Genomic DNA, 24582 nt, shown 5'->3' with positions numbered 1-24582 from the left:
AAAAAGGAAGCAATTCTGACACACGCTACCATGTGGATAAACCTTGAGGTCCTTATGATAAATAAAATAAGCTAGACACAAAATGACAAACAATATCTGATTCCACCTATAGGAGAGACCTAGGGTAGTTGAATTCATAGAGACAGAAAGTAGCATAGGGGCTGCGGGGGGTGGGAGGGAGGGGAAATGGGGAGTGAGTGTTTAATGGCGATAAAGCTTCAGTTTGGGAAGATGAGAAGGTTGAGATGGGGAAGGTGGAGAAGATAGGCTCATGGTTGCACAACAACGTGAATGTCCTTAGTGCCACCGGACTGTGAACTTAAAAACCATTAAGATGGTAAATTTTAGGTTATGCATTTTTTAGCCACAGTTTAAAAACACACACCTGCAAATGTAAGGTCTTCTATTTCCCAGCTGTCAAAGGAGCCAAAAGGGCCCTAAAAAGTCAACATCAGCTTTTTATCATGATAGGACCACAAGCTCCATCGATACTGGCCACAGAGAGGACCCCAACAGCAGCATCCCCATATATCATGGCCATATATACAGGCTGCCCCCAACTTTTATACAAGGTCTGCCCCAAAAGTTCACTTTCAGCTTTTGGTTGTGGTAGTTGTTCAAGGCATATTTCCAAAGAAAAGTGAAATCTCTCATGGGAGTAAGGACCCTGCTCAGGCCTAGAGAAGCCTTGAGTGCCAAGGCCCAGTGAGGCTAAATTACAGTGTGAACAGTCCTGGCGGGGTCCTGGGAACAGAGGCTGCGCTAGTGGAGGAGGGTGGGGGGTCACAGAGGCAGCACCACAGCCGCATCCCTTTTAGGACCCAGGCCAGTCTAGGACTCAGGTTTTGTTTTTTGTTTTATGGGTGGGTGGGTGTGTGTGTGTGACTTGAATCTGAGTGTGTGTGTGTGTATGTGTGTGTGTGGTTTGAATCTTACTTCCCCGAATCCTTGACCCTTGCAGTGGAAGTGCAGAGTCTTAACCCCTGGACTGCCAGGTAAGCCCCCTAGGACCTAGTTTTTTATCAGTCAGTCGGCCGCGATGTCTCTCCCACCTTGCCACTCTTGGCCTTCAATTTCCCAGTTTGCAACTCATTTGTGCCTCCCCGCTCAACTAAAGGTCCAAAACCACAATTACCTACTTTCCTCCTGTCTTCCAGCCAAACTGCTAGTTCTTGTCAATTTGGCATGGGAGGAAAAAGTACTTTCTTTAAAATCACTTATATCACAGATGGCTGATCTCTCAACCTATTTCAAGGCATTTGTATCTTCTCATGTTTTAAGGCAAATTTCAAGCAGCCATTTTTATCAAGGTTAAAGAAATAGGAAGAGCCCTGGGGGTGGGAGACATGGGCCCTGGGGTGTTTGCCATCCCCATTACCCTACCAGACCTCTCAGCTTAGCCCAGCTTCATTTCCTTCTTGTTTTTTCCCCACAACACTATGGGTCTTGGCGGGAGGGGACAGCCTCGTGCGTGGGGCAGGCAGGAACATCACTTGAAAATAGGGGACTGTCCGAGGTTTTATTGAACACGATACCTTTAGGATTCCATTTATACCCCAAATCCAATTTGGTGTAAAAGCAATTTCAGTGATGGGAGCCGTGGTTATAAAAGTCCAAGAGGAGGGCCTCTCAGCCAGTAAAACTGTTGACTCTGTCCAGCTGAAAAGCCTTTTCTGTCCCAGCTCACCACGTTGCAGAGATACCACAAACTGTGACCCCAGATCCGGTTTGGCCATCAAAAGGGCTAACAGAGAAGTTAAGATGAGAGATTTCAAAGAAAAACAAATATCATACATTAACATATATATGTGGAATCTAGAAAAATGGTATAAATGATCTTATTTGCAAATCAGAAATAGAGACACAGACATAGAGAACAAATGTATGGATACCAAGGGGGAAAAAAGGGTGGGATGAATTGGAAGATGGGGATTGACATATATATACTATTGATACTGTGTATAAAATAGACAACTAATGAGATCCTAATGTATAGCACAGGGAACTCTCTACTCAGTGCTCTGCAGGGACTTAAATGGAAAGGAAATCCAAAAGAGTGGGTAGATGTGTATGTATAGCTGATTCACTTTGCTGTAGAGCAGAAGCTAACACAACACTGTAAAGCAACTGTACTCCAATTAAAAAAAAAAAAAGATGAGGAATTTCACCTGATTCAGACATGAGCTCTCCAACTGTTATTTATACCTACCTCCTGTGACCTGGGGAATTAAACTTCTGAGATCATCTCCCATCCCCCATCCAACAATCCCTGATAAGGATGTTGTTGTTGTTCAGTCACTAAGTCGTGTCTGACTCTTTGCAACCCCAAGCCTCTTTGCAGCATGCCAGGCCTCCCTGCCCCTCACTATCTCCCAGAGTTTGCCCATGTCCATGTCTAAAACATCCTGATAAGGATAATTTTGAATAAACTGTTACATCTGTCCATGTGGTATATACCTAGAAATGTTGCTTTTTGTTAAATTCTCCAGCATTAAAATAAACTGAGTACCTACAGAATTTAAACTTACAAAACTCCCCGATGTTTTGGAACACTGTAATCGACCAGTTACTTCACTCTTCCAAGCCTCATATTATTTTCAATAAGAAACCAAAGCAGAAAAGACTGAAGCCATTCCCAGAAAGGAGAAGCACCTTTCAGCTGCAAGAAGGGCCACAGCTGCATCAAGATCTAAGAGCTGCTGGAGAAAACAGAAACTGCAGTTAGAAGAAGCTCTTGCACAAGCTGATGTAGAGATAGACTGAAGGGAAAAAAAAACAGCTCAGGGTGCAGGGAGAGGTGCAGAGACACAAAGCTGATGAGATAACCCAGGGAAGGGATGAATCTGTGTACGCAGCAAACTAGGTCACTCAACACTCAAGCTGGCCCAGAACATGTTGGGGGCTGAGTCTCTTGCTGAACAGGAGCACCAGGTGAACCAACCAGGTTCCTGTGGGAAGCAAGTGTTGAATGGTGCAATGCACCCTCCAGATGTGTGCAAGTGACCTCTGAGGAGCAGTGTGTCAGCACCGCAAGGGTTAAAGAGACAGCAGGAGCACTCACTGCACACAGATCTATAGCCATGTCCTGCCCTGAGTGGTTTTCATACATCCTCATCTAATGTTCACTGCAACCCTTAGCCTGCATGCAAGTCTTACCCTGTTGTGCAGATGAGGGCACAAGGCTGAGAATGGCGAAATAATTTTTCCAAAACCATATGGCTGGAAAGCACAGGACCCAGGATTTGCACCCCTGTCCTGGGGACTTAGAGCCTCTGTTCTTAGCAGCTCAGTACTGAGCTGGGTGGAACATCCAGCGAATGTTCCCCCCCCGTTGACTGAGGACTTGTTGTCGGTTTCTTAAATCAACTCTAGGGGGAGGCTATATATATACCGTTCTGCATTTCTACCCCAGGAGCTTCCAAAAATCAATTTCCAACAGACAGGAACTTCCCTGGTGATCCAGGGGCTAAGACTCCACCCTTCCAATGCAGGAGACCCAGGTTCGATCCCTGGTCAGGGAACTAGACCCCACATGCCACAGGTAAGAGATTGTGCACCCAAAATAAATACATATTTTAAAAAATTTCCAGCAGATACTGACATGTTCTTCTTCACAGCACTGGCCCTGAATATCCATAGTCATCCTCCACCACAGCTGCTAAAGGCAACTGGAACTTGATGACAGTTGCTGTTAACTCAATCCCACTTGTGCCAGGCACCTCATAGACGTCACTGAATCCTTACAGAAATCCCACCAGGCAGCAACTTCCATCTCTATCTTAACTCAGAAAGTTGAAGGGTGGGTATCAAGAGGGATACAGGTATGAATGGCCGTGCTGGAGCTGCCTTTCTATCATGGTTCACTGCCTCCCAATGCCTCCCCTGCATGGCCTCAGTCAATATGCTGTCTTATAGGCTTATCCTCAAGATTTGGTGTTAACAAGAAGTGGAATTCCTCCATCTCTGAATGGATTTGAAATATGAAGAAAAACAGCACAAGACTTATAGCCGACCACTGGAGACAAGGAATAAACTTGGCACGGAATGAAGTTGGCCTGTGGCATCCATTTGGTCTGGTTTGAACATGAAGAATCCACATACTGCATAATAAACATCTTTAAAAATCAAGCAGGATCTAAGAACACTAGTCCAAGGAAAAGGTGACCTCCTGCATCACAGGGGATCAAAGGGAGGTACCCAGCATGAACTGAGAAAGAAGGTCATGTTGGCATCTCTCCCAGGGTCCACGTGTCCTCCTGTTATGTAGCCACACATGCACTGAATGGACCATCTTGAGTCAGAAAACAAACCTGCATCAGTTGATGAGGGCTCCAGGCTTTGTGCTGGCCACCCATAAGCGGTTCCTTCTTCAAATAAAGAAATGTGTCCCAGAGGCCGTGGGCTCTCTGGCTATTCCTGCAAAATCTGATGAGGACTGGAGGCAATATGAGGTCCTCGGGTCCACCCCTGTGGGTGTAAGTTGACCAATAATGTGACAGTCCCTTGCTGAACTGGTGCTAAGCCCTCCAAGAGAGACGAGGAGGAGATGAAGGAGAAAGACTGAAGGGGATTTATGGAGATTTATTTGGGGAAAGGAAGGATTAAAGGGATTTATGGAGACCCAGCCAAAGAAAAACTCAATAAGTTAACCCCTAAAATCCTCCCGAGAGGACACGAATGTTCACCTGCCAAGTCTAATTACTGTCCACTCGGTTGCCAAGTTTGAGCCGGAAATTTCTACCAGAGACAGTCTTCATTAGCCCTTGCAGGAACAAGCTCTAAAAAGTGCAACTTCCCAAATTCCACCCTACTAATCTGTAAAGGCATGAGAGTTTGTTATCTTTATCGCAACAGAGGAAAAACTTCTGGCTTTTCCTCTCTAAACATAAAACATCCTATCAAAGAAAGAAGTAGCAAGAGTTTCTCATGTTTATTATTTTTCATAGAACGTTTGGGCTTTAAATTCTCAAATCAGGGAATTCCCTGGCGGTTCAATGGTTAGGACTTGGCGCTTTTACTGCCCAGGGTGCAGGTTCAATCCCAGGTCAGGGAACGAAGATCCCGCAAGTCACACAGTACAGCCAAAAAATAAAGTTGGAGATTTAAAAAATAAAAATAAACAACATTCACAAATCAAGTAGCAGAGTTATAGGTTATAGGTCCACCTATCAGAGTGATCTTCCTATTGATAATTCTAGAGGCAAAACGTGGCATTTTCACAGAATGTTAAGAAGTTCATCCAGCTACTCAAATGTCCAGCCTATCATGACCTCCTCCTGTGACAGAAGAGGAGATACTTCAAGAGTCATCCCAAACACAAGCTCTTGGAAAGAAATAGATTAGCCCGAAAACCTAAGGGACCCAGGGAACCTCCCTGGCGGTCCAGTGGTTAAGACGCCTCCTCCAATGCAGGGGGCACAGGTTCCATCTGTGGTTGGGGAAATAAGATATTACATGCCTTGTGGCATGGCCAAAACATTTTGTTTTTAATTTCTAAATAAACAAATCCAAGAGTTCCTCACAAGAAAAACCCAGAAGCCCAAAGGATGTGAGCTTTCCCTCCAAACTCTTTCCAAGAGCTTCCCAGAACATAGACAGCCCTGCTGTGCTCAGAGAGCAGGTGCTCAGAAAATTCTTGGAAAAAAACTGACCAAAACCAACAAGTGGTATCTCTCTCCCAACCCCAAATCCCAGGCGAATCTCACAGCCACACCCAACCCACCAATGACTCCTATTGGCTCTCCTTCCATATGTTTCCAGAATCCAGCCACTTCTCATCACCTCCAGAGCTGCACCCTCTCCCCATCCTCCACCACCATTCTCCACCCTGCAATTGTTTCCACAGCCTCCAAGCTGGTCTCCCTGCTTCTTCCCTTGAATCTGCCTGTCCATACTCAACACAGCAACCGCAGCCACAATGGAAACACCCGTGTTACATCAAGATACACCCCTGTTCAAAACCCTTCAACATTTCCTATTTCTCTTAGAGCAAAAGCAGAGTCTATTACCAGGAACTTCATTCAAGGCTTCCCTGGTGCCTCAGACAGTAAAGAATCTGCCTGCAATGCAGGGTTCAATCCCTGGGTCGGGAAGATCCCCTGGAGAAGGGAATGGCAACCCACTCCAGTAGTCTTGCCTAGAGAATCCCATGGACAGAGGAGCCTGTTGGGCTACAGTCCATGAGGTCGCAAAGAGTCAGGCAGGACTGAGCGCTAACACTGTCACTTTGAAGGCCTTTTGGGAACCTCGACCAACCCTCCCCCAGCTCCACACCCCACACCTGTGTCCCCTCAGCTCCCAAGCTCCTCCTGCTACTCACTCACTTTCAGACACACGGGCCTCCTTGAAGCTGGGCCTTAAAAACACCAGGTCTGCTCCCACTCAGGCCCTCAGACCTTGCTGTTCCCTTCAACTGGAACATTCTACCTTCATCTCTTTAGGTCTTTATTCAAAGATTAGCTTCTGGGCCAGGCCCTCCCTGGCTACCCTATTCAAGTTCCCATTACCCCACCCCACCCTACCCTGGCTCCTGCTCCAGAAAATCCCATTTCCCTGCTTTATTTCTCTCCCTAACGTGTCTACTATCCAACATACTCTACATTTTCCTGATTCATATTTTTAATTTTCTGGCTTCCTCACCAGAGAATGAGAAAGAAATGTGAGCTCCAGGAAAGCAGGCATTTGTGTCTGCATGTTCTCTGCTGTACCCACCCCCATCAGTGCCTAGAATATAGAGGTGTTTGATCAATATTTTTAAATGTACAAGAGGCTGAATTTATATCATGCCTCAAACAAACGGTTGAGACATGCAAACTTCTAACCGATACTGCATCTGGAATACCCCCTGGGAGAACTCTCGGGGTTGCCCATCCCTCTCTTTGCTCCTCTTGGAGGAGCATTCTTTCAAATGCTTCTCCCAGACTCTACAACTGTGAGTAGTCCCAGAACAAATATTCGCAAAACAGCCAGTCAAATACACAAATCACCAGGAGGAGATCTACAATCTCCCCCTCCCCCAACATCCATACACCACCCTTCTACAACCCGAAAAGAACAAGTGAGTCTGTTTTCTGCCCAGGCCTTCAGATAAATCAATCATGTGTCCTCAACAGGTGTACTGATTGAGCAATTTCAGAAAAAGGCATGTAAGTATGATACTAGTGGGAAAAGACAGTGCTGGCCTCACAGAAATTTCTATTTATACTCTTCCTAAAGCAGCACCCAGCAGGCACTCGTTTCACAAAGAAGCAAAGGCATTGTGCTACTGACATCAAGTGGGGTAAGAACTCCTGTCCTGAGCTATGTCACTTTGCTACTAGCCTGGGCATAAAAATGTCCCTCCAAATGGACCAAGCTGTACTAGCTACACATGAAAACTACCAGAAAATTATAGTGAGTGCCTCTCTTACCCAGACAAGCCAAAAAAACCTTAGGGATGTAAGAGCACTTGAAAATCATCCCATCTTCTCTGCCCCTCTGATTTGACAGGTGATGAAGCTAAGGCCAGTCATGTGGACAAATGACCAAGTAGCCCACAGGCCACACACCTGACCAGTGGCTGAGCCAGACCTTGAACCAGGCCCAAAACCTCCCTGGTGCCCGCTCCAGCCCCCTCAAACAGCAATTATTTCAACACAAAACATTTGGTTTGTAAAAAAGGATGTATTCATACCCTGCAGAGATGAATGTCTATTTTCTAGGACATGCCATTTCTGTACTCCAGGGGAAAGGAGGTGTATTGGAAGAACCATTCTGTGCCAACTATCAAGGTCTCTTCTGTTCAGATGCCTTTCATGGTGTGGAAATTATAGAAGCCACTTCCATGAGTCTGGGGTAATTCCTGCACACCATGGTCAATGCTTTCTTCCCATCCATATCCTTCTTCAGATGGCCTATTTTTCATTTTCTTGGTTCAGACGACGTGGAAAGACATCTACCTATGGTAGATGGCCTGAATGGCCTCAGCAAACACACTGCAGAAGTGTTTACCACTCTTAATTGCTGTTACACAACATTTATTTGGGGTACCAGGGATCTAAAAACACAGCGTTGATTAATAAACAGTATTTAAGCCTTCCCACCTTGTTTGGAGGTAGGGTTAGACCCTGGGATTTCCTTTCAAAGGAAGCCACACTGAAGGCCACAAGTTGAGAGGTTTCTCCGGAGGCCTGGCTCAGGGGTGTATCAGAAAATCCAGGTCCAAACTACCCAGTGGGTCCTTTCCCCTACACTGTCCTTTGCTTCCTCCAGCTCTTTTCCCACCCTCTAGGCCAGTCTTCACTGTCATTTGCCCCCCACCCTCCAGCAAGGTCCTGCTAACCACACAATCTAAATGGCTTGACTCTTTGGCCTTCAACAGTAAACCTTCTGCTCCGCATGGAAAGGTACCTGAACCCGGCAGCCAAATATCAGATTACAAGGTCTGGCCAAATGAGTTCTCCTTGGGTCTTCACAATGCTTTATTTCAAATGCATTTTAACACTGTGAGCTGACAATCTGTCTCCTGGAAGGGCTTTCCTGCCTTAGGATCTTAAAGGCATATGGTAAAAGTGTGACAAAATGATTGAGCTTGCAGAGTACCTTGAAAATGAATTCCAGTTGTTAGTGCTGAGGCCTTTGACTGATGCTAGGTTTCACTGCAAACGAGACCCCAAACTCAAAATCCACGCTGATAGGAGCAGAAGTGACATCTATTTAGACTCAAGCTAAGGTTGCTGGATTTGGCCCAGGGGGAAACAGGAATCCTGACCTTTGGACCACTTCTAGAAAGTCCAAGAGACAAAAAGATGTTGATAATCCAAAAGCTTTGACAAGTTACATGTTTGGATAACAGGTTACCACGTAGTTATGTTTTAACTTAATATTAAAATTAATATAATTCTTTAATGTTAAAATTAGCTTTCCAAATACAAAAGTTAGTCAAATTATTAACATTTGCTGTTACATAATCCACAGAGTGGCTCAATCCCCTATGCATAATTATAAATTGTTCTCCCTAGATTTGAGTATCAGCTCCACTTAATAAGTAGCTCCTGTTTGGCAGGTCACTTAATTCTCTTTGCCTCAGTCTTCCCATCTGCCAAGTGGGGATAATAGTAAATACCTACCTCATTAGGTTATCATGAGAATAAAGTGAGTTAATACCCATAAGGCACTTAGGATATCAACTGGTACTTGGTATTCATTTAATAAAGTCACCTACTATTACTACTACTATTATTATTATCACCATGTTATTGAGTGAAAACATTTTGATCATTTTATTGCTTGTGTTTTGTTCTTCGAGAACTCCTGCCAGCAGGAAGGAACCATAGCCTGAAGCTCCTTTTCAAAGAATCCTTTCCAAGACAGAAGGCAAAGCTTTGGAATCCTAACCGAGACCCATCCCCAGGTTCATGGGGAAAGTGGCCAGAGTCCAAGAGGCTGTTTTGCAAGAGCTCTATGTTCTTTCTGGCACCATCAGGCAAGTCCTCATCCTGCCCAGAAGTGGAACCACCACAGTCATCCTCAAACAGCGCCGACCACAGTAGGAGCCACTCAGTGAAGCCACAGCTCAACGGGCTGAGCATCCCTGACCACTGAAGAGTACAGCCTCAGGGCTCTCCTGGGGAGCAGGAGACAGTCAGGGGAGATTGCATCTGTCTGCCTAGAAGCTGCAGGCAGAGGGACCAGCTCCAGGAGTTTGAGTGAGGATGTGTCAAGCAATGCATTGTCCTACCATAGGACTCCACTCTCTCCAGCCCCTTCATCCTCAGCCACATGAGCATTCTCAGGATGACCACAAAGGACATGCTTCTTCTTTCTCAGCAACTTAACCACCTCAAAGTCACTCCCCCAAACCCAAATAAACCTCAAGGGTTATTTTCTAAAGTTCTGACCAAACCTCACCCCTTAACTGGCCATGCTAAGAGGCAGCCCCAAGCCCCTCTCTATGAAAACACAAAGCTCTTTCTGTTTTCTTTCCAACAAAGACAAAAAGTCTACACCCACAGGTAGACTGGGTCCCTAAAGTGAGCACAAAATCTGGGAGACCCTATTCTCATTCTAGGTAAATGTGCATCCCCAGGATCAGAAGCATGGAGGGATGCTTCACAACTTGGCTTCGGGGGACCCACTTCAGATATTGGGGTGGGGGAGGGAAAATGACCAAACTCAGTGGACCCTGAGTATGGGGCAGAAAATAATCTGGGTTTGAAAATATGGTTCTGGAAAAGCAAACCAACCACAATGACAAGTAAAAGGGGATTAAGAAGGCAGGAAAGAAGAGCACCCTAATTTGTCTTATGAAATACCTCCTCTTTCTCTTACCAGCTTGACCAACACCTCCATGAACCCCCGCAAAATGTTCAGCTTATACAGCAGGTATGTGTGTGAATATATATGCTTACATACTGATCACATGAGGGGAGGCAATAACTCCAACTCCAGGTTCTTCCAGCAGCAACCGATCCTCTTTCACTATCATCCTCCCTACCTATTCTGAGGCGCTCCTAAACAAAACAAACAAAAACCAACTCTTGGGCAGAAAAAAAACAGCAGCTGAATGGAGCAGCTCAGCTTGAGCCTTCCTGACATCGACTTGTGGTTATTTCTGCTTTCTTGAGATCAGCCACCAGCCTCGGACTACACACATCCCTGGAGAGACACCGCGGGAACAGAGACCCTCGCAGACCCTCCTTGGTGACCCGCACTCCAGCGTGTGCTGCTGAGCCTGGTGAAATGGACTGACGCTCAGATAAAGGCTCAGCCCACACGTGACCCTGCACACTGCGAAATTCCTCCCTTCCCTAATCGCGCGGCCATCCAAAGTCTTGCCTACATCGAGTACGCGCGGATGTCAATTCTCTAAGAATACATGATGTTAGAACAGAAATGGGAATGCCCGGAGCCGGATTTCCTCGTGACCACGTCTCTCGCCGACACGGTGCGCCCGTGAACACTGTGAGTAGACGCACGCAGCCAGTAAACAGGAATATCCACCATGCTCAGCCCACAGTCACGCGTGGGGAGAATGAGTCCAGAGGGCGGCGGTGTCAGGGAAGTGAAAAGTCGCCCGCCTTCGACTGTCCCCGAAATCCCAGGGCCTCCCCCGCCCCCGCGCGGCGCCCACTCGGGCATTCAGGGCACAGACCCACGCGGCGGGCACGTGGGGGGCTCCGCAGAGCCGAGAACTGGACAATGAGGACGCGGCGACCCTCCGGTTCCTGCCGCGGTGGCGGCGACAGCGGCGGTGGCAGCGAGAGCCACCTCTGCACCCGCGGCCGCTGCCACCTCCACCCTCTTCTCCCCGCTCCCCACTTACGTTCCGAGGGTCTCCTTGAACTCGAAGATTTTCTTGATGTCTTCAGCTTGCTTTTTCCAGGAGGAGCTGCTCTCGCCGTTCTCCCGGGCCATGGCAGACGAGGGCGGCGTGCGCGGAGGGCGGCGAGGCAGAGCGGCCAGGGGCGCAGGGGGCCGGGGTGGGCGCGCGAGGAGGGGGCGCCGGGGGGGCGGTGGCGCGGGTGCAGAGGAGACGCGGGCGCAGCGGAGACGCGGGCGGCGGCGCGCCGGTCCAGGAGGGCTGGGCTGGCGGCGCGGGGATGCTCGGCGCGGGAGCCGAGGAGACTTTGTGCTGCGGCAGAGCTTCCTCTTCTGCAGTTTCCTCTTTCACTCTCGCCGCCGCGGTCCCTCCCTGGCTCTTATTTCTGCGCGTCTTGGGCACAGACTTCCTGCCGCCGTTCGCCCGGCTCCTTTGCTGCCGGCTGCCAGCCTCACTTTCTGCTACTTTCTTGCCTCCCTTCTCCTCCCTCCCCGCCGCCCGCCCTGCTCCCTCCCCCCTCCTCCTCCCGCGGGCTCCCCGCCCTCCCCGTGCTCCCCGGCCGCCTCCCGCCTCCCCGCCTCCTGCGCGCTGCCGCCTTCGGGGATGTCCTGCTCCCAGAGAGTGCCGTGCCCCGGGCGCGGGGGCACCTCCGTCGCCGCCCGGCCACGCTCCCCGTCGCCGCGCGCGCCCTGGAGCCCGGGAAAGGGCAGGTGCAGAGAACCCGGGCAGGTGCGGAAGTCGGGGAGCTTTGCTGAAGGACCCCGGCCCTCCGGGGCTGCCTAATTAATTCTGCAAAGTCAAGTCTCGGGAGCGCAAGGGCTTTCCTCCCTGGCGGCGGGAGGGGGCGCCTCTGCGCTGCGCTTGGACGCGGCTGGAAGGGGGCGGGGGTGCGAGGCCGCCCGGATGCGGGGCGCCAAGGGCGGGGGCGTCCTCCCCGGGCGTCCCGGCGCTGCGCCGCGCTGGGCGGGGGCCGGTTGTTAGGGCGACGAAAGGCGGCGGCAGGGATGCTGGCGGAGGTGGGCGTAGACTCGGGCCGCGCGGCGCCGGCCGGTGGCTGAAGCTCCCGGAGCCTCACGACTTGGCGACTGGAGCTAATTCGCATTGCACCAAAATCGGCGCTCCAGTCCAATTACAGCCGGGGGAGGGGGCCGCGCCCCGAGGAGGGAGCCGGGAACCGCAGGACGTGCCAGGCGCTGCCTTGTTTTCCCTTGGGGAGGTTAACTACCGGGGTCATATGGCGGCCGGGCGGCGGGTGGATTCGGGCTCCGTGCGCCGCCCAGGCTACCTCGGGCCCGGGGCTGGAGCGGGCCTGGGCGGGCCTGGACCGTCCTTCGCTCCAGCTCGGCTCCTCCTGGTCTCTCCCTCTCTCCATCGGCCGAAACCTAGAGACTTAAAGGAAAGTGAAGCTCTGCCCTACACCCTCCTCGCCAGGAGGGCTGCCCCTCGTAAGCCCGGCCGCGGCGGGTTTAGTAGGGCACCCTGTCTTAGAGCATGTACCTGGAAATAGCGTTTCCCCCCCACCCCCACCCGGCCTTCCATCTCCGAGTTACACTCTGACTGCCCATTCTTCTAACGTGTCCACCTGTCAGAGGGCGATCCATGTGCGGATGCCCATCCTCAACCTGCGGGGATTATCTCTTGTTTCAAAAAATTGTAGTTTTCTTCGTATAAAGACTTGTCACTCCCTGAGGGCCCCTTGACTGAGTTGGATAAACAGCCTTATGTCTTGATTGCTGACACCTGTCCCATTTTCCCAGGACTGTTCCAATTTCACTGTCAAAGGGGGAAGAAAATTCTGCTGCCTGAAAACTTATCTAGCACCTTCTTCCTCGTTCTGACAGGCTGGATGCAAGCCTACTGCCCTCCCAGAAGCAGTCTGGACTCCGCCCTGGCCTCTACCTTTTCCCTCACCCAAGAAAGTGGGAAGATAACCTGGCCTGCCTAGTCCCCCACATCTGTGTGCTGGATTCTGTCTTTCAGGGGCTGTTAGCTTAAGGCTCTCCAGGCTGGGGAGAGCAAATAGGAGATCTTGCTATTAGAAACTGACTAAATCGACAAACCCAAATTCCTCCGTGAGTTACTAAGGAAACTCAAAGTTGGGGCCTGTCACCAAAGGCAAACAGCACCACTTTAATAAGAAATATGCTTGAAGAACTGTACTATCATCTATTGGGGTCAAAGGTTAGGCAGTAAGAAGAGTAGGAGCCAGGCATGACTAAGATCCCAAGGGACATTCTCCGTGCCCGCCATATGCATCTGCTCATCCTTTTTCGTTCTTTCCCCATCCCTGCACTTCTTCTTATCCAGTTCTTCCCTATTTCACTCTTGCTCCTTGCCTACAGATTACTGTGCCACGGGAGCCCACGATAACAATCCTCAGTCTCAGCTTTTGTCCACAGAACTAAAGAAGTGGTGATGCTAAAGAAGCGTTTAACTGTTGGAAGTGCTATAGGGAGCTTTCTGTTTCTTTTGAATTTTCCATGTGCATGTGTGCTAAGTCGCTTCAGTCTTGTCTGACTCTGTGCAACCCTATAGACTATAGCCTGCCAGTCTCCTCTGTCCATGGGATTGTCCAGGCAAGAGTACTGGAGTGGGTTGCTGTGAGTCCTCCAGGGGATCTTCCTGACCCAGGGATCGAACTCCCATCTCTTAGGTCTGCATTGGCAGGTGGGTTCTTTACCACTAGCATCACCTGGGAAGCCCCTGAATTTTCCATAATGATGTTCATTCAGAGCACTGTTAAGTTATCTTCAGCTGGACTAGATCCTAGAGAAAAAAAATCAAAAGTTTAATGGGAGTTGAGGTCAACCCAAGGGAATGGATCCCATGACACAAAGAAGGAGGTGGAAATGCTGAAGACACATTCAGTCTGGCTTTAGCATGGTCATTCCTCCCTTACTGGACGCCATGTGAAATAAGAGATCTTGACCTTGGGAACCACAATAGAAAACAAAACCACTGTTCCTTAAGAATGATTAAACCTTAGCCTGTAAATGGCTTAATTCTGTTTGCTTGAGGACCCTGGAGTGGATGACCATTTCCTCCAGCTACCATGATTTTGTAGAGGACTAGGTGATGGCTGTGAACGCTTCATTCCACTCCAACTCCCATTGTCAATCAGTTATTACCTATCAGTCAAAAGCTGTCCATTCCCTAACAATTCCACTGCAGAAAGCTCTACTAGATATTCTGAAGTACTAACCTTTAGGTCCCAAGTCTTTATATTTCCTTAAAGCCCTTAAAATTTTTGTTAAAGAACCCAAAGAACAAGTTGTTTAATAACCCATCATTAAAGACTTACCAATTTTGTGTCTATCAAACTCTTTCCAACTAACAGACCTGCCAATAGATTAGGCTTGTGGCCCAGGTTCAGAATTGGTGGGTGGAGTGAGGAAAATATATAATATCTTAAAGCAAATGTGTAGATTATAACTGAAAATCTCTAAATTACCTCTATTCAGCCTTTGGGGCTTCCCAGGTAGTGCAGTGGTAAAGACAGCCTTTAGTACCTAAAATGATAACCCAGGAGCACAAGCTGGGGTGGTAGAAAGAACTAGAAAGTCTGGGAAACTAGGCTCAAGTTCCAAGTCTGTTGCTAAATTTTCTTTTTTTATTTTTATTTTTGGCCCAACCAGGAATCAAACTCAAGCCCTTGGCAGTGAATATATGAAGTCCTAATCACTGGACCACCAGGGAATTCGCTCAAAATTTATTTTTTAAAATTGTATGTGACAAGAACTTGCTCATGGAATATAGGGCAAGGTGATAAAAGGAATTAAAACTGAAGCTGGAATGCTCAAGAAAGAATCAGGAAACAATAAAATCACAGATATAAAGACTACATTGGAAATGGAACAAGGAAATTGACTTCAAAAAACTTTTTAAAGGATATAGAAAACAAAAACAGTGAAAAAGTAAAATGGAAGTGGGCAAAGATGAGCTAGAAAGTTACGTGATACCTGAAGTTCACTATATTCATAAATGGTATCCCTTCTGAAGAGACTGAAATAATGGAACAAAAAATATTTCAAAATATTATTCAAGAAAACTTTCCAGAAATGAAGACTTTAATCTACAGATTGAAGGGGAACAACATGTATTAAAAAATATATGGATGATCAATAGGAAGACATGTCCTAGTGGAACTACTTATCTCCAGAGAAATAATCCTTTGATTTTCTCAGAAAAACAACAAAAAAAAGTCAAGTTACATGTAATGGGAAGTATATGTATCAGCCTTTCATAGGCTTCAATAGCCACATCCAATGATGGAGGCTGTTTATAAAGTCCCTAAGGCAGTTAATTGTGATAAAAGAATTTCATGATAATAATTAACACTTACTGAGTTCATATTATGCATCAGGCTTTGCTCTAAGTGCTTTACCATATTTATTTAATAATCCTCACGTCAATTACATGAAGTAGGTAATAGCACTATTCTTATTTTGTAGAGGAGGAGACCAAAATTTGGAATGGTTTAGAAGCACACAGCATGAATGAATAAAACCCAAGCAGCCTGGCTCCAGAGCCCTGGTCTAAGTGTTGCACTGTAATCCTGCTATTAAAGTGATGCTCAAATAAAAGACATCAGACAACCAGTGAGAAACTGTTACTGAAGAAGGAGGGAATGGATGTTGAGCAGGCAAAGGTGATAGGTGCCCCCTACAATGTAAATATCTTCTTAATGAAGAAAAACAGGAGAATGATAGTTGTTCAAAACCAAAATAGGGTAATCAAATGACTGCCAACTCCAGAAATGTATCTTTGTTTACATTTGCTTGTTTTAGTTTCATTTTTTTTCAAACCTCAAGGAACTTTTAAGTGAACTCACTCCCTTGGGTCTTTACTTGGTGGACATCACCTTTATCTTCCGACCTTAGATCTGAAGCAAGTCTTTGGGTTGTTTCTCAACATTCTCCCAGACCTGGATCTTGCTCTTCCACAGCTGACATTGAAACACAGTCTTGTCGGTTCATATTAGAATTAAGAGTCTATTCTTAGTTCAGTGGAGTGCAGTTGACAATACACACAGGTGCATTTATAAAAGTGAAGACACTAAAAAAAAGGAAAAATAATTTCCCAGTGGTCCAGTGGTTAGGACTCAGTGCTTCACTGCTGAAGCCCCAGGTGCAATCCCTGGTCAGGGAGCGATGATCCCGAAAGCCACACAGCACAGGCAAATAAATAAATAAAAATGAAATTGAGGACACTGAAAGCAGTAAACACTGAAAACAGTTCCCTCTTATATGGCAAACCAAGTCTAAACAAAAATGGCACCTTCTCTGATTTTCTACCCAGATCAGGATCTACAGCAGACATTGAAATAGAATCTCATCAATTTATATTTAAACTTAATGGTATGCTCCAAACAACTGAAGGAAGTACACTGGATGATGCACATAAATGCATTTATAAAATCTGAAGGCATTTAGTCAATAAATACACTGTTTCACATAAGCAAAGCCAAGCCTACACAACAACCACAATGGCCTCAAAAAAAAATTGCCCATGAAGGTTGATTTTTCTCCAAAACCCCAAATCTTTTAAAAAATCTTTTCCTGTAAAGAGTAGCTATCAAAAGATGGGAGCCTAAATGTAAGATGTTCTTTCTTCCTTTTTAGCAATTGGAACCACAAATACTTAAATTGAACCACAAACATGTTTAGAATATAATAATCAAATAAGGAGAAAAAACAATTTTAAGAAACATCTTCCAAATAGGCACATGAAAAATTGCTCATCATTGCTAATTATTAGAGAAATGGAAATCAAAACTATAATGAGATACCACCTCACACTGATCAGAATGGTCATCATTAAAAACTACAAATAACAGATGCTGGAGAGGGTGTGGAGAAATGGGAACTCTCCTACACTGTTGGTGGATATGTAAATTGATGCAGCCACTATGGAGAACAGTATGGAGGCTACTTAAAAAAAACTAAAAAATAGAGTTGCCAGATGATTTAGCAGTTCCACTCCTGGGCATATATCCAGAGAAACTGCTACTGCTACTGCTAAGTCGCTTCAGTCGTGTCCGACTCTGTGTGACCCTATAGACGGCAGCCCACCAGGCTCCGTCATCCCTAGGATTCTCCAGACAAGAATACTGGAGTGGGTTGCCATTTCCTTCTCCAGTGCATGAAAGGGAAAAGTGAAAGTGAAGTCGCTCAGTCGTGTCCGACTCTTAGCGACCCCATGGACTGTAGCCTACCAGGCTCCTCCGTCCATGGGATTTTCCAGGCAAGAGTACTGGAGTGGGGTGCCATTGAGAAAAACATGGTCCAAAAAGATAAATGCACCCCAGTGTTCATTGTGGCACTATTTACAATAGCCAAGACATGGAAGCACCCGAAATGTCCACTGACGGATGGATAAAGAGGATTTGGTACATGTATATAATGGAATATTACTCAGCTGTTAAAAAGAATGAAATAATACCATTTGCAGCAGCATGGATGGACCTAGAGATTATCATACTAGGTAAGTCAGAAAGAAAAAGACAAACACTATATGATGTCACTTATATATGAAATCTAAAATGCAACACAAATGAATAAATCTGAAAAACAGAAACACAGACATAGAGCAGTGGTCCCCAACCTTTTTGACACCAGGGATCGGTTGCATGGAAGGCATTTTTGCCACGGACCTGGGTGGAGGGGATGGTTTCTGGATCATTCAGCACATGACATTTATTTTTCACTTTATTTCCATTATTATTTTATCAGCTCCACTTCAGATCATCAGGCGTTAAATCCTGGAGGTTGGGGACCCCTGACATAGAGAACAGGTTTGTGATTTCCAAGGGAGAGGAGAGGTGTGGGGAGAAGGCTTGGGAGTTTGGGATTAGCAGATGCAAAGTGTTATGGATAAACAACAAGGTCCTACTGTATAGCACAGGAAACTATACTCAGTATTCTATGATAATAATAGAAAAGAATATGAAAAAGAATGTGTATTTGTATAACTGAATCACTTTGTTGCATAGCAAAAATTAGCACAACGTTGTAAATCAATTGTATTTCAATAAAATTTTTAAAGAAGGAAACGTCTTCCAGTGTTTGTAAACCACGTTGTGGCTGATGCATTATAACACCAGTGGGCTGATATTAACCATGTTCTGAGTGCCCTAATTTCTCTGTGAGGCATTTGTTGAGCTTGTACTTTTTGAAATAGACACATTCGAAAAAAGAACAAAGCGCAGTTCCTGCCCTCAAAACATTCCAAGTCTAAGACACAAAGACAGACATGTAAATAGGTGCATGCTCAGTTGCTCAGTCCTGTCCGACTCTTTGTGAACCCATGGACTGTAGGCCGCTAGGCTCCTCTGTCCATGGGATTTTCCCAGCAAGAATACTGAGTGAGTTGCCATTTCCTCCTCCAGGGGATCTTCCTGACCCAGGGATCAAACCTCCTGCATTGGCATGCAGATTCTTTACCTCCAAGCCACCTGGGAATCCTTATGTAAATGAGTAGCAAGAATAAAATGTGATTGAGGCTATAATGGAGATTTGCACAGAGATTACTGGGGAAGCATGGAACAGAAAGGGCCTGGAAGTGTCAGAAGAGACTTGGGAAAGAGGAAGACTTTAGAACTGGGTCTGGAAGGAAGATCCATAAGAAATTGCCAAGGAGAGAAGGGAGGGTGCATGCAGATTTCAAGCAGAAGAAAAAGCATGTGTGAAGGAACAAAATTCAAAGAAAGGGCTTTCCATCAGAATAGCCTGGTGACAATCCCCAAGTCTTGGTGGCTTATAGGAGCAAAGTTTTGTTTCTCACATTCATCAGTTGGTTGGGGAGCTGCTGGCAGAGTAGCCACCATCTTGGACTTGACTGGTCCCTGCGGCAGAAGGAAATCAAGCCAGGTTTGCACAGCAGGTGGTTGATTGCTTTGTCCTGGAAGTGACACACATCACCTCCACTCTGGCCAGAACTAATGGCACAAACTCATCCACCAAGAGGGCCTGGAAATGAGAGCTGGAATGACCTGGCGGATAGCAATAATGACTACCCCCAAACGCACAGCAGAAGGCTGCACATTCAGGAAATGGTGCTGGGGGCAGGGTAAGCAGGGGCTGAACATTGGGAGTTAGAATGCAGTGAGCAGACAGGGGAACACAGGTTAGACTGGAAGAAATTAAAGAGTCTGTTTATGAAAGGCCTCGACTGTCCTTCCTTTGGGCCCCAAAATAAAAATTTTAAGTGATTCAATAAGTGTAACGATCAGGGTTGAAAACAGCCACACTCTGCCTTGCAGTTCAGGAGTGACTGTCCCCCACAGAAAGTAAATGGGCTTGTGGCTGCTTTTCTGATCCTAGTAGAACACAGCCTTGACCTTGACAGAACCCTGGACACCTTTGAAGGAATTCCAACCAACAGCTCCAGAGAAGACTGTGGTCTTGCTTCCAATATTGCTGCTTCTGATGTTAGTATATTTCAAGTTCTAGTCTTTAAGAAATCTTAAGGCCTGGGTGAGGTTGTGTGTGCCAAAGATGAACTGATTAGCTGCGATTCTGATATGCAATCTACTTTAGGGGTATCTCTGCAAGCATGAGTCTCAGAGACAGTCAGGGGCATCACTGAATCTTAACTCCAGTCCAGGAGAGTCCTGGTGTCCTGTTATGGTGAGTGGGTGGGTACACCAAGTAAAAGTGACTTTGCAAGCAGCCTGATGCAGGAAATAAACAAACGAGTAATCAAGTTTGTCAGCCAGTCTGGTAAGAGCTGTTTGCAAGTTCAGGGGGCTACAGCAAAACAGTGGAGTATGTACAAAGGTGGATTTCAACACACACACACAGACACAACTGGAGTGAATGGCATCGAGCTTGTGGTTCAATATTGGTACACTGAATGCATGCACAAACCAGAGCCAAGTGTTGAAATGAAAGAACCCGGGTCTCCTGACATCTAACCCACGCCCTGACTTTAGGCATTTTCCAATCCTTTCTCCAAAAAAGGGGACCATGTGGGTATGGAGGAGAAAACACCAGCAAAGAACTCTGGACTTCTCAGAAGAAAGTCAGAAGGTACACATGAGGTGTTAATGGTATGCACCTTTTGTTTTTAATAGCTGTCGTATCTGGGGACTTCCCTGGTGGTCCAGTGGTTAAGACTCAGTCTTTCACTGCTGCAGACCTGGGTTCAATCCCTGGTCAGGGAACTAAGATCCCACAAATCGTATGGTGCAGAAAAAAAAAAAAAAAAGCTGTCATATGTGGCTCTTTGTCTTTTACCTGGATTATAAAATGAATGTTTATAAAAGAAAAAATATTCTACCTAAAACATATCCACCGACAAGATTTCCACTAGATGGTTGCATTTTATATTCAATGTCAATAACCTGGGAATGCCTTGGATTCTTGTTTCTAGGAGGGGTTTTTTAGCTGCAGGCAGAGCCTCATTAGCCAGATCCTGCCAATACCTTATTCCGTAAGAGTGTCTTGGCACTGTGGGCATTAACTCTTCAAAATCAAAACTTAAAAAAAAAAATCTATAAACAGGAATATATTAGCATTTTTTTATAAACCATAAACCTACAAGTGGAGACCACTATTTTTTTTTTATAGAAGCAAATGATTTTTTTAAAAAAAGAAGCAAATGACTTGTCAGTTTTTAAGAAGGATATGCTCCTTCGAGTTGACGGTGCCCCTGGAGGCCTTCATGGTTCTTCCATTTATCCAAAGTGTTTCTAAAAGCAGAGGAATGGTAGGGGGAAATATTCACCAAAAAATTACGAGGCAAAAAAAAAAAATCATTTAAGTACTTCTCAGCATTCCTGGTCCAACGGCTTTTTTCCAGAGTTCACAGACTGAGGCAGCCATGGCATTTATACCCCAGATGGACATAAACCAGACTGTGGAATTATTGAGGCATTAACTACACCCATGATGAAGTGTCGGCTCTCTAGACTTCATGCAAACCGCTGGCCTAAAACTCACACATTGAGGCAAGACATTTAAATTACCAGCCAGAAGAAGAGCCTTTCTTCTAATTGAATTCACACAGGAACTCAGAAGGGGGCCAAGTCAGGAAGTTGAGCCTGAGTAGCCCTGGAGCACCCCTCCTTCCTCAACACTCTCCTCCCAAGAAAGTCCAGGCTTCCAGATCTCAGACAGCTCGGCAGGCCCCTCAAGGTTAACAATGCTGTTTCCCCGTTGAACCAGCCAGAAGCAACACTGGAACTGGGTTTATTTTTACCCCAGGCTTTGTCATCTATCATTACTAAAATACTAAGAGACAGGTTTTGGCTGAGAATCCTGTAGAATATTCAAGATCTCCGTGTAGAATCTGGCTCTCCATCTCCCACGTTTGTCTTATTGGGAGTGTACTCCTTCTCCCTGCCAAGGCTCCTCATTAGCAAGGATGTCTGTGTTCCAAACAAGACGCCGTCTCTCTTGGTTGGATGACTGAAAGATTCTGTGATGATGTCATAATGTAGCCCTTGTGACATCACCACTCCTTTCATGGAAACAAATCCTTGGTACCCTGGATGACATGGTACATTTAACCAGAGGGATGGGGGAATAGGTGTCAACATCTCTTGCAGGTTTCTTCGGCATGCAGACATACAGCAAAAACTTGCTTTATTGAGGGGCCTTCTCTCCAGATTCAGGTATATTTCATGGAGAGTATCTTTTCCTTGATCTCCAAAAGGGAAATTATATCACCTGCTGGTGTGATGCCTTCTTGAACCACAAACCCAGCTGTAAGGTAAATCCCCCTTATCTTCTACATGACATTCAAACTAGACACTCTTGGTTTGCAGAGTACTCTGTTTATGGAACTGGACATACATCGCCTTCCTCATCTTCCTTTCCAGCCAAGCAAACTTGTTGGCTCCTCTTACAGCAAATCCACAGTCAGTTACTGGACCCAGCACTGCGCTGAGTCCAGCCCAGTCAATCCCTTTGCTCTCGTTTCCTTTTTTAATTTCCAGTTCTTTCCTATTTGCAGTGGACTTTTTCCCAAGCACCAGACTACCTGCCCTCTCAAACCCAACAAATACTTCTTTCAGTATTTTTTGACAGATGTTCCCAAAGGCACAAGTCTATGCAGAAAAGAATGGAGCCCATAGTTCATTTCTATCAAAAAGCTCAGAAGTTGTACTGCCTCTGAGCAAATAATTGAAATGAGAGCTTGGGGTGAAAGCCAAGTGTCACCATCTATGACCTCTATATTTCTCATTACATGACAAGTCTCATGCAAAAATCCTGGCAGCAAAATCTATGTTTCTCACATGCATACACATTTATAAATAAGCACTAAAGCCAAATTCAGAAACAAAGTACCCTGGAAAGGGTTTAAGTCCTGTAGTGGTCACTATCTGGTCCTGAGGATGAATGGCTCTGGGGCCGGGCTCTAACCAGTTACCTGAGGGGCTCTATGCTGCCTGCTTTATGTTGAGAAGGTGGGGTTTCCCCAGATCTCCCACATGCACTCCCCTCACACACCTGTAAAGACCTTACTTTTGCCCATGGCATTCCCGAAGGAGGTTTAAGTCACCAGGCACTTAAAACCCCAGACGCTGGGTTTGAAGCAAGACAGCCTTCACCACGCCCACTTAGAACTCCAAAATCCAGCCTTGTTCTCGAATCCCTGGGGTTGCTTCGAGATGTCTCCTGCATGACCAAGCACAGAGCTCCAATTCCTTCCTCATCACCATACTACCACACTTCACCCCAAGTCAACAACCACACAGTAAGAATTCTATCTCAACCCTCCTACGGATCCCTGGCAGAAGGTCAGTGTGGGGGTTTTCTTCTGTTGCTTGGCTGACTCAGATCTCTCCTCTCCCCATACTGCCTTGAGGAGGCCAAGGTTCCAGGTTTTCTGGTTTCAAAATAAATTGGCAGAAATCTGAAGTGATGCCAATAACGCCCTCCTGCCCTCAGGCATCTGGGTCCCAGTGGGAGGTCTCTTAGCAACCAGGCTCAAATCAAATATTTGGGCATCTGGACACATTCAGATTGGGATGAGCTCATCAACAAAAACTTCTCTCTTTCCCTCAGCCCAGCTACTGAGAGTTAAGAGAGTGCTGAGCCTCCTCAATCGCCTCCCTGCACTGAAAGAAGCTGTGACTCATGACAAGTGTTCAATCAGAGGCAGCCCTGGGCTGGCAGGCCAGGTATCTGGCTTCTGTTTCTGTCTTGATACGTATCGTTGGATGAGACTCGTGAACTTTTTTGTTGCTGTGCCAACATAAAGTCCAAAGTTTTCATTTGACACTCCGCATGCAGTCTTTTCACCAGAAATCAGAATACTCAGGGTCACAGAGGGTGTGAGCTTGTTCAGTTCAGACGTGAACCAAGAGGAAGAAGGCTTTCAGAGCCCTCTTCCCCCATCTGCATCCTCCCTGCAAAATTCCCCGCCAGTGACAAATGGTGAAAGGGAGGGAGAAGGGGGCCTATGGGTGCTGGCAAGAAAGTTCCACATTTTGACTTTTCCAGTCCAAACCCCCAGGTTTATGCTGCCCTGTATACTCCAGAAAGACTTGCTGTTGTTCAGTCGCCAAGTCACGTCCAACCGTTTGCAATCCCATGGACCGCAGCATGTCAGGCCTCCCTGTCCCTCACCATCTCCCAGAATTCACCAAGTTGTCCTTTGAATCAGTAATGCCATCCAACCATCTCATCCTCTGCCACCCTCTTCTCCTTTTGTCTTCAATCTTTCCCAGCATCAGGGTCTTTTCCAATGAGTCGGCTCTTCGCATCAGGTGGCCAAAGTGTTGGAGCTTCAGCTTCAGCATCAGTCCTTCCAAAGAATACTCAGGGTTGATTTCCTTTAGGATGGACTGGTTTGATCTCCTTGCTGCCCAAGGAACTCTCAAGAGTCTTCTCCAGCACCGGGAAAGACTAAACACACCAAATTTGGCTTTGGATGCTAATTCAAATTGATATCTTCATGTACAAGGGAGGCCTATCTCAGCTTTCGTATCTTTAAAAATGGAGCTTTTAAATCCTAGTCTCCTGGGAATTCCCTGGTGATCCAGTGGATAGGACTCTGCACTCTCACTGCTGAGGGCCCAGATTCGATCCCTGATCAGGGAGTTAAGATCCCACAAGCCATGCAGTGCAGCCAAAAAAAGACATTATCTTTTGAGAGATGGGCTGGTCAGGGCTCCCCTTCCTCAACCAGCATGTACTCATCATAATTATCCATTATACTACCCCCTGGGCTTTTTGAGTTGCTTATTTCTGTGTGCACAGATATCTAATCTCTTCATTGAGTCCCAAAAGAAAAATGCATATCTCATATTCCCTTATCACCTTTTAGGTCACCTC

At 46.4% G+C, this 24582-nt stretch overlaps 1 protein-coding gene and 2 long non-coding RNA genes across 9 annotated transcripts in view; 2 read left to right on the top strand and 1 right to left on the bottom strand.

Annotated features, from left to right (window-relative positions):
• CAMK1D (calcium/calmodulin dependent protein kinase ID) overlaps positions 1-24582 on the bottom strand; it is a 496165-nt gene that overhangs the window by 401382 nt on the left and 70201 nt on the right. For 2 of the 7 annotated variants that reach the window (XM_081554102.1, XM_081554106.1), the window contains exon 1: positions 11303-11654. The exons of the other annotated variants lie outside the window; for them this stretch is intronic. In XM_081554102.1, coding sequence (XP_081410228.1) covers positions 11303-11394 — 92 coding nt within the window. In that variant the 5' untranslated portion in view covers positions 11395-11654. Of the gene's footprint in view, positions 1-11302; positions 11655-24582 lie in introns of those variants that run through there. 7 annotated transcript variants of the gene reach the window in all.
• LOC145531512 (uncharacterized) lies at positions 10790-18350 on the top strand. The gene is made up of 2 exons (XR_014072497.1): positions 10790-10941; positions 14935-18350. It is a non-coding gene; the product is annotated as an uncharacterized LOC145531512 (long non-coding RNA).
• On the top strand, positions 21802-23529 carry LOC145531508 (uncharacterized). Its single transcript, XR_014072493.1, has 2 exons — positions 21802-21914; positions 23311-23529. It is a non-coding gene; the product is annotated as an uncharacterized LOC145531508 (long non-coding RNA).

The sequence above is a fragment of the Giraffa tippelskirchi genome, chromosome 13, assembly GCF_054371585.1.
Source record: "Giraffa tippelskirchi isolate mGirTip1 chromosome 13, T2T-mGirTip1v1.2.pri, whole genome shotgun sequence".
Lineage (NCBI taxonomy): Eukaryota > Metazoa > Chordata > Mammalia > Artiodactyla > Giraffidae > Giraffa > Giraffa tippelskirchi.
The sequence above is the reverse complement of the archived record's forward strand: the minus strand, read 5'-3'. Positions and strand labels throughout refer to the sequence as shown.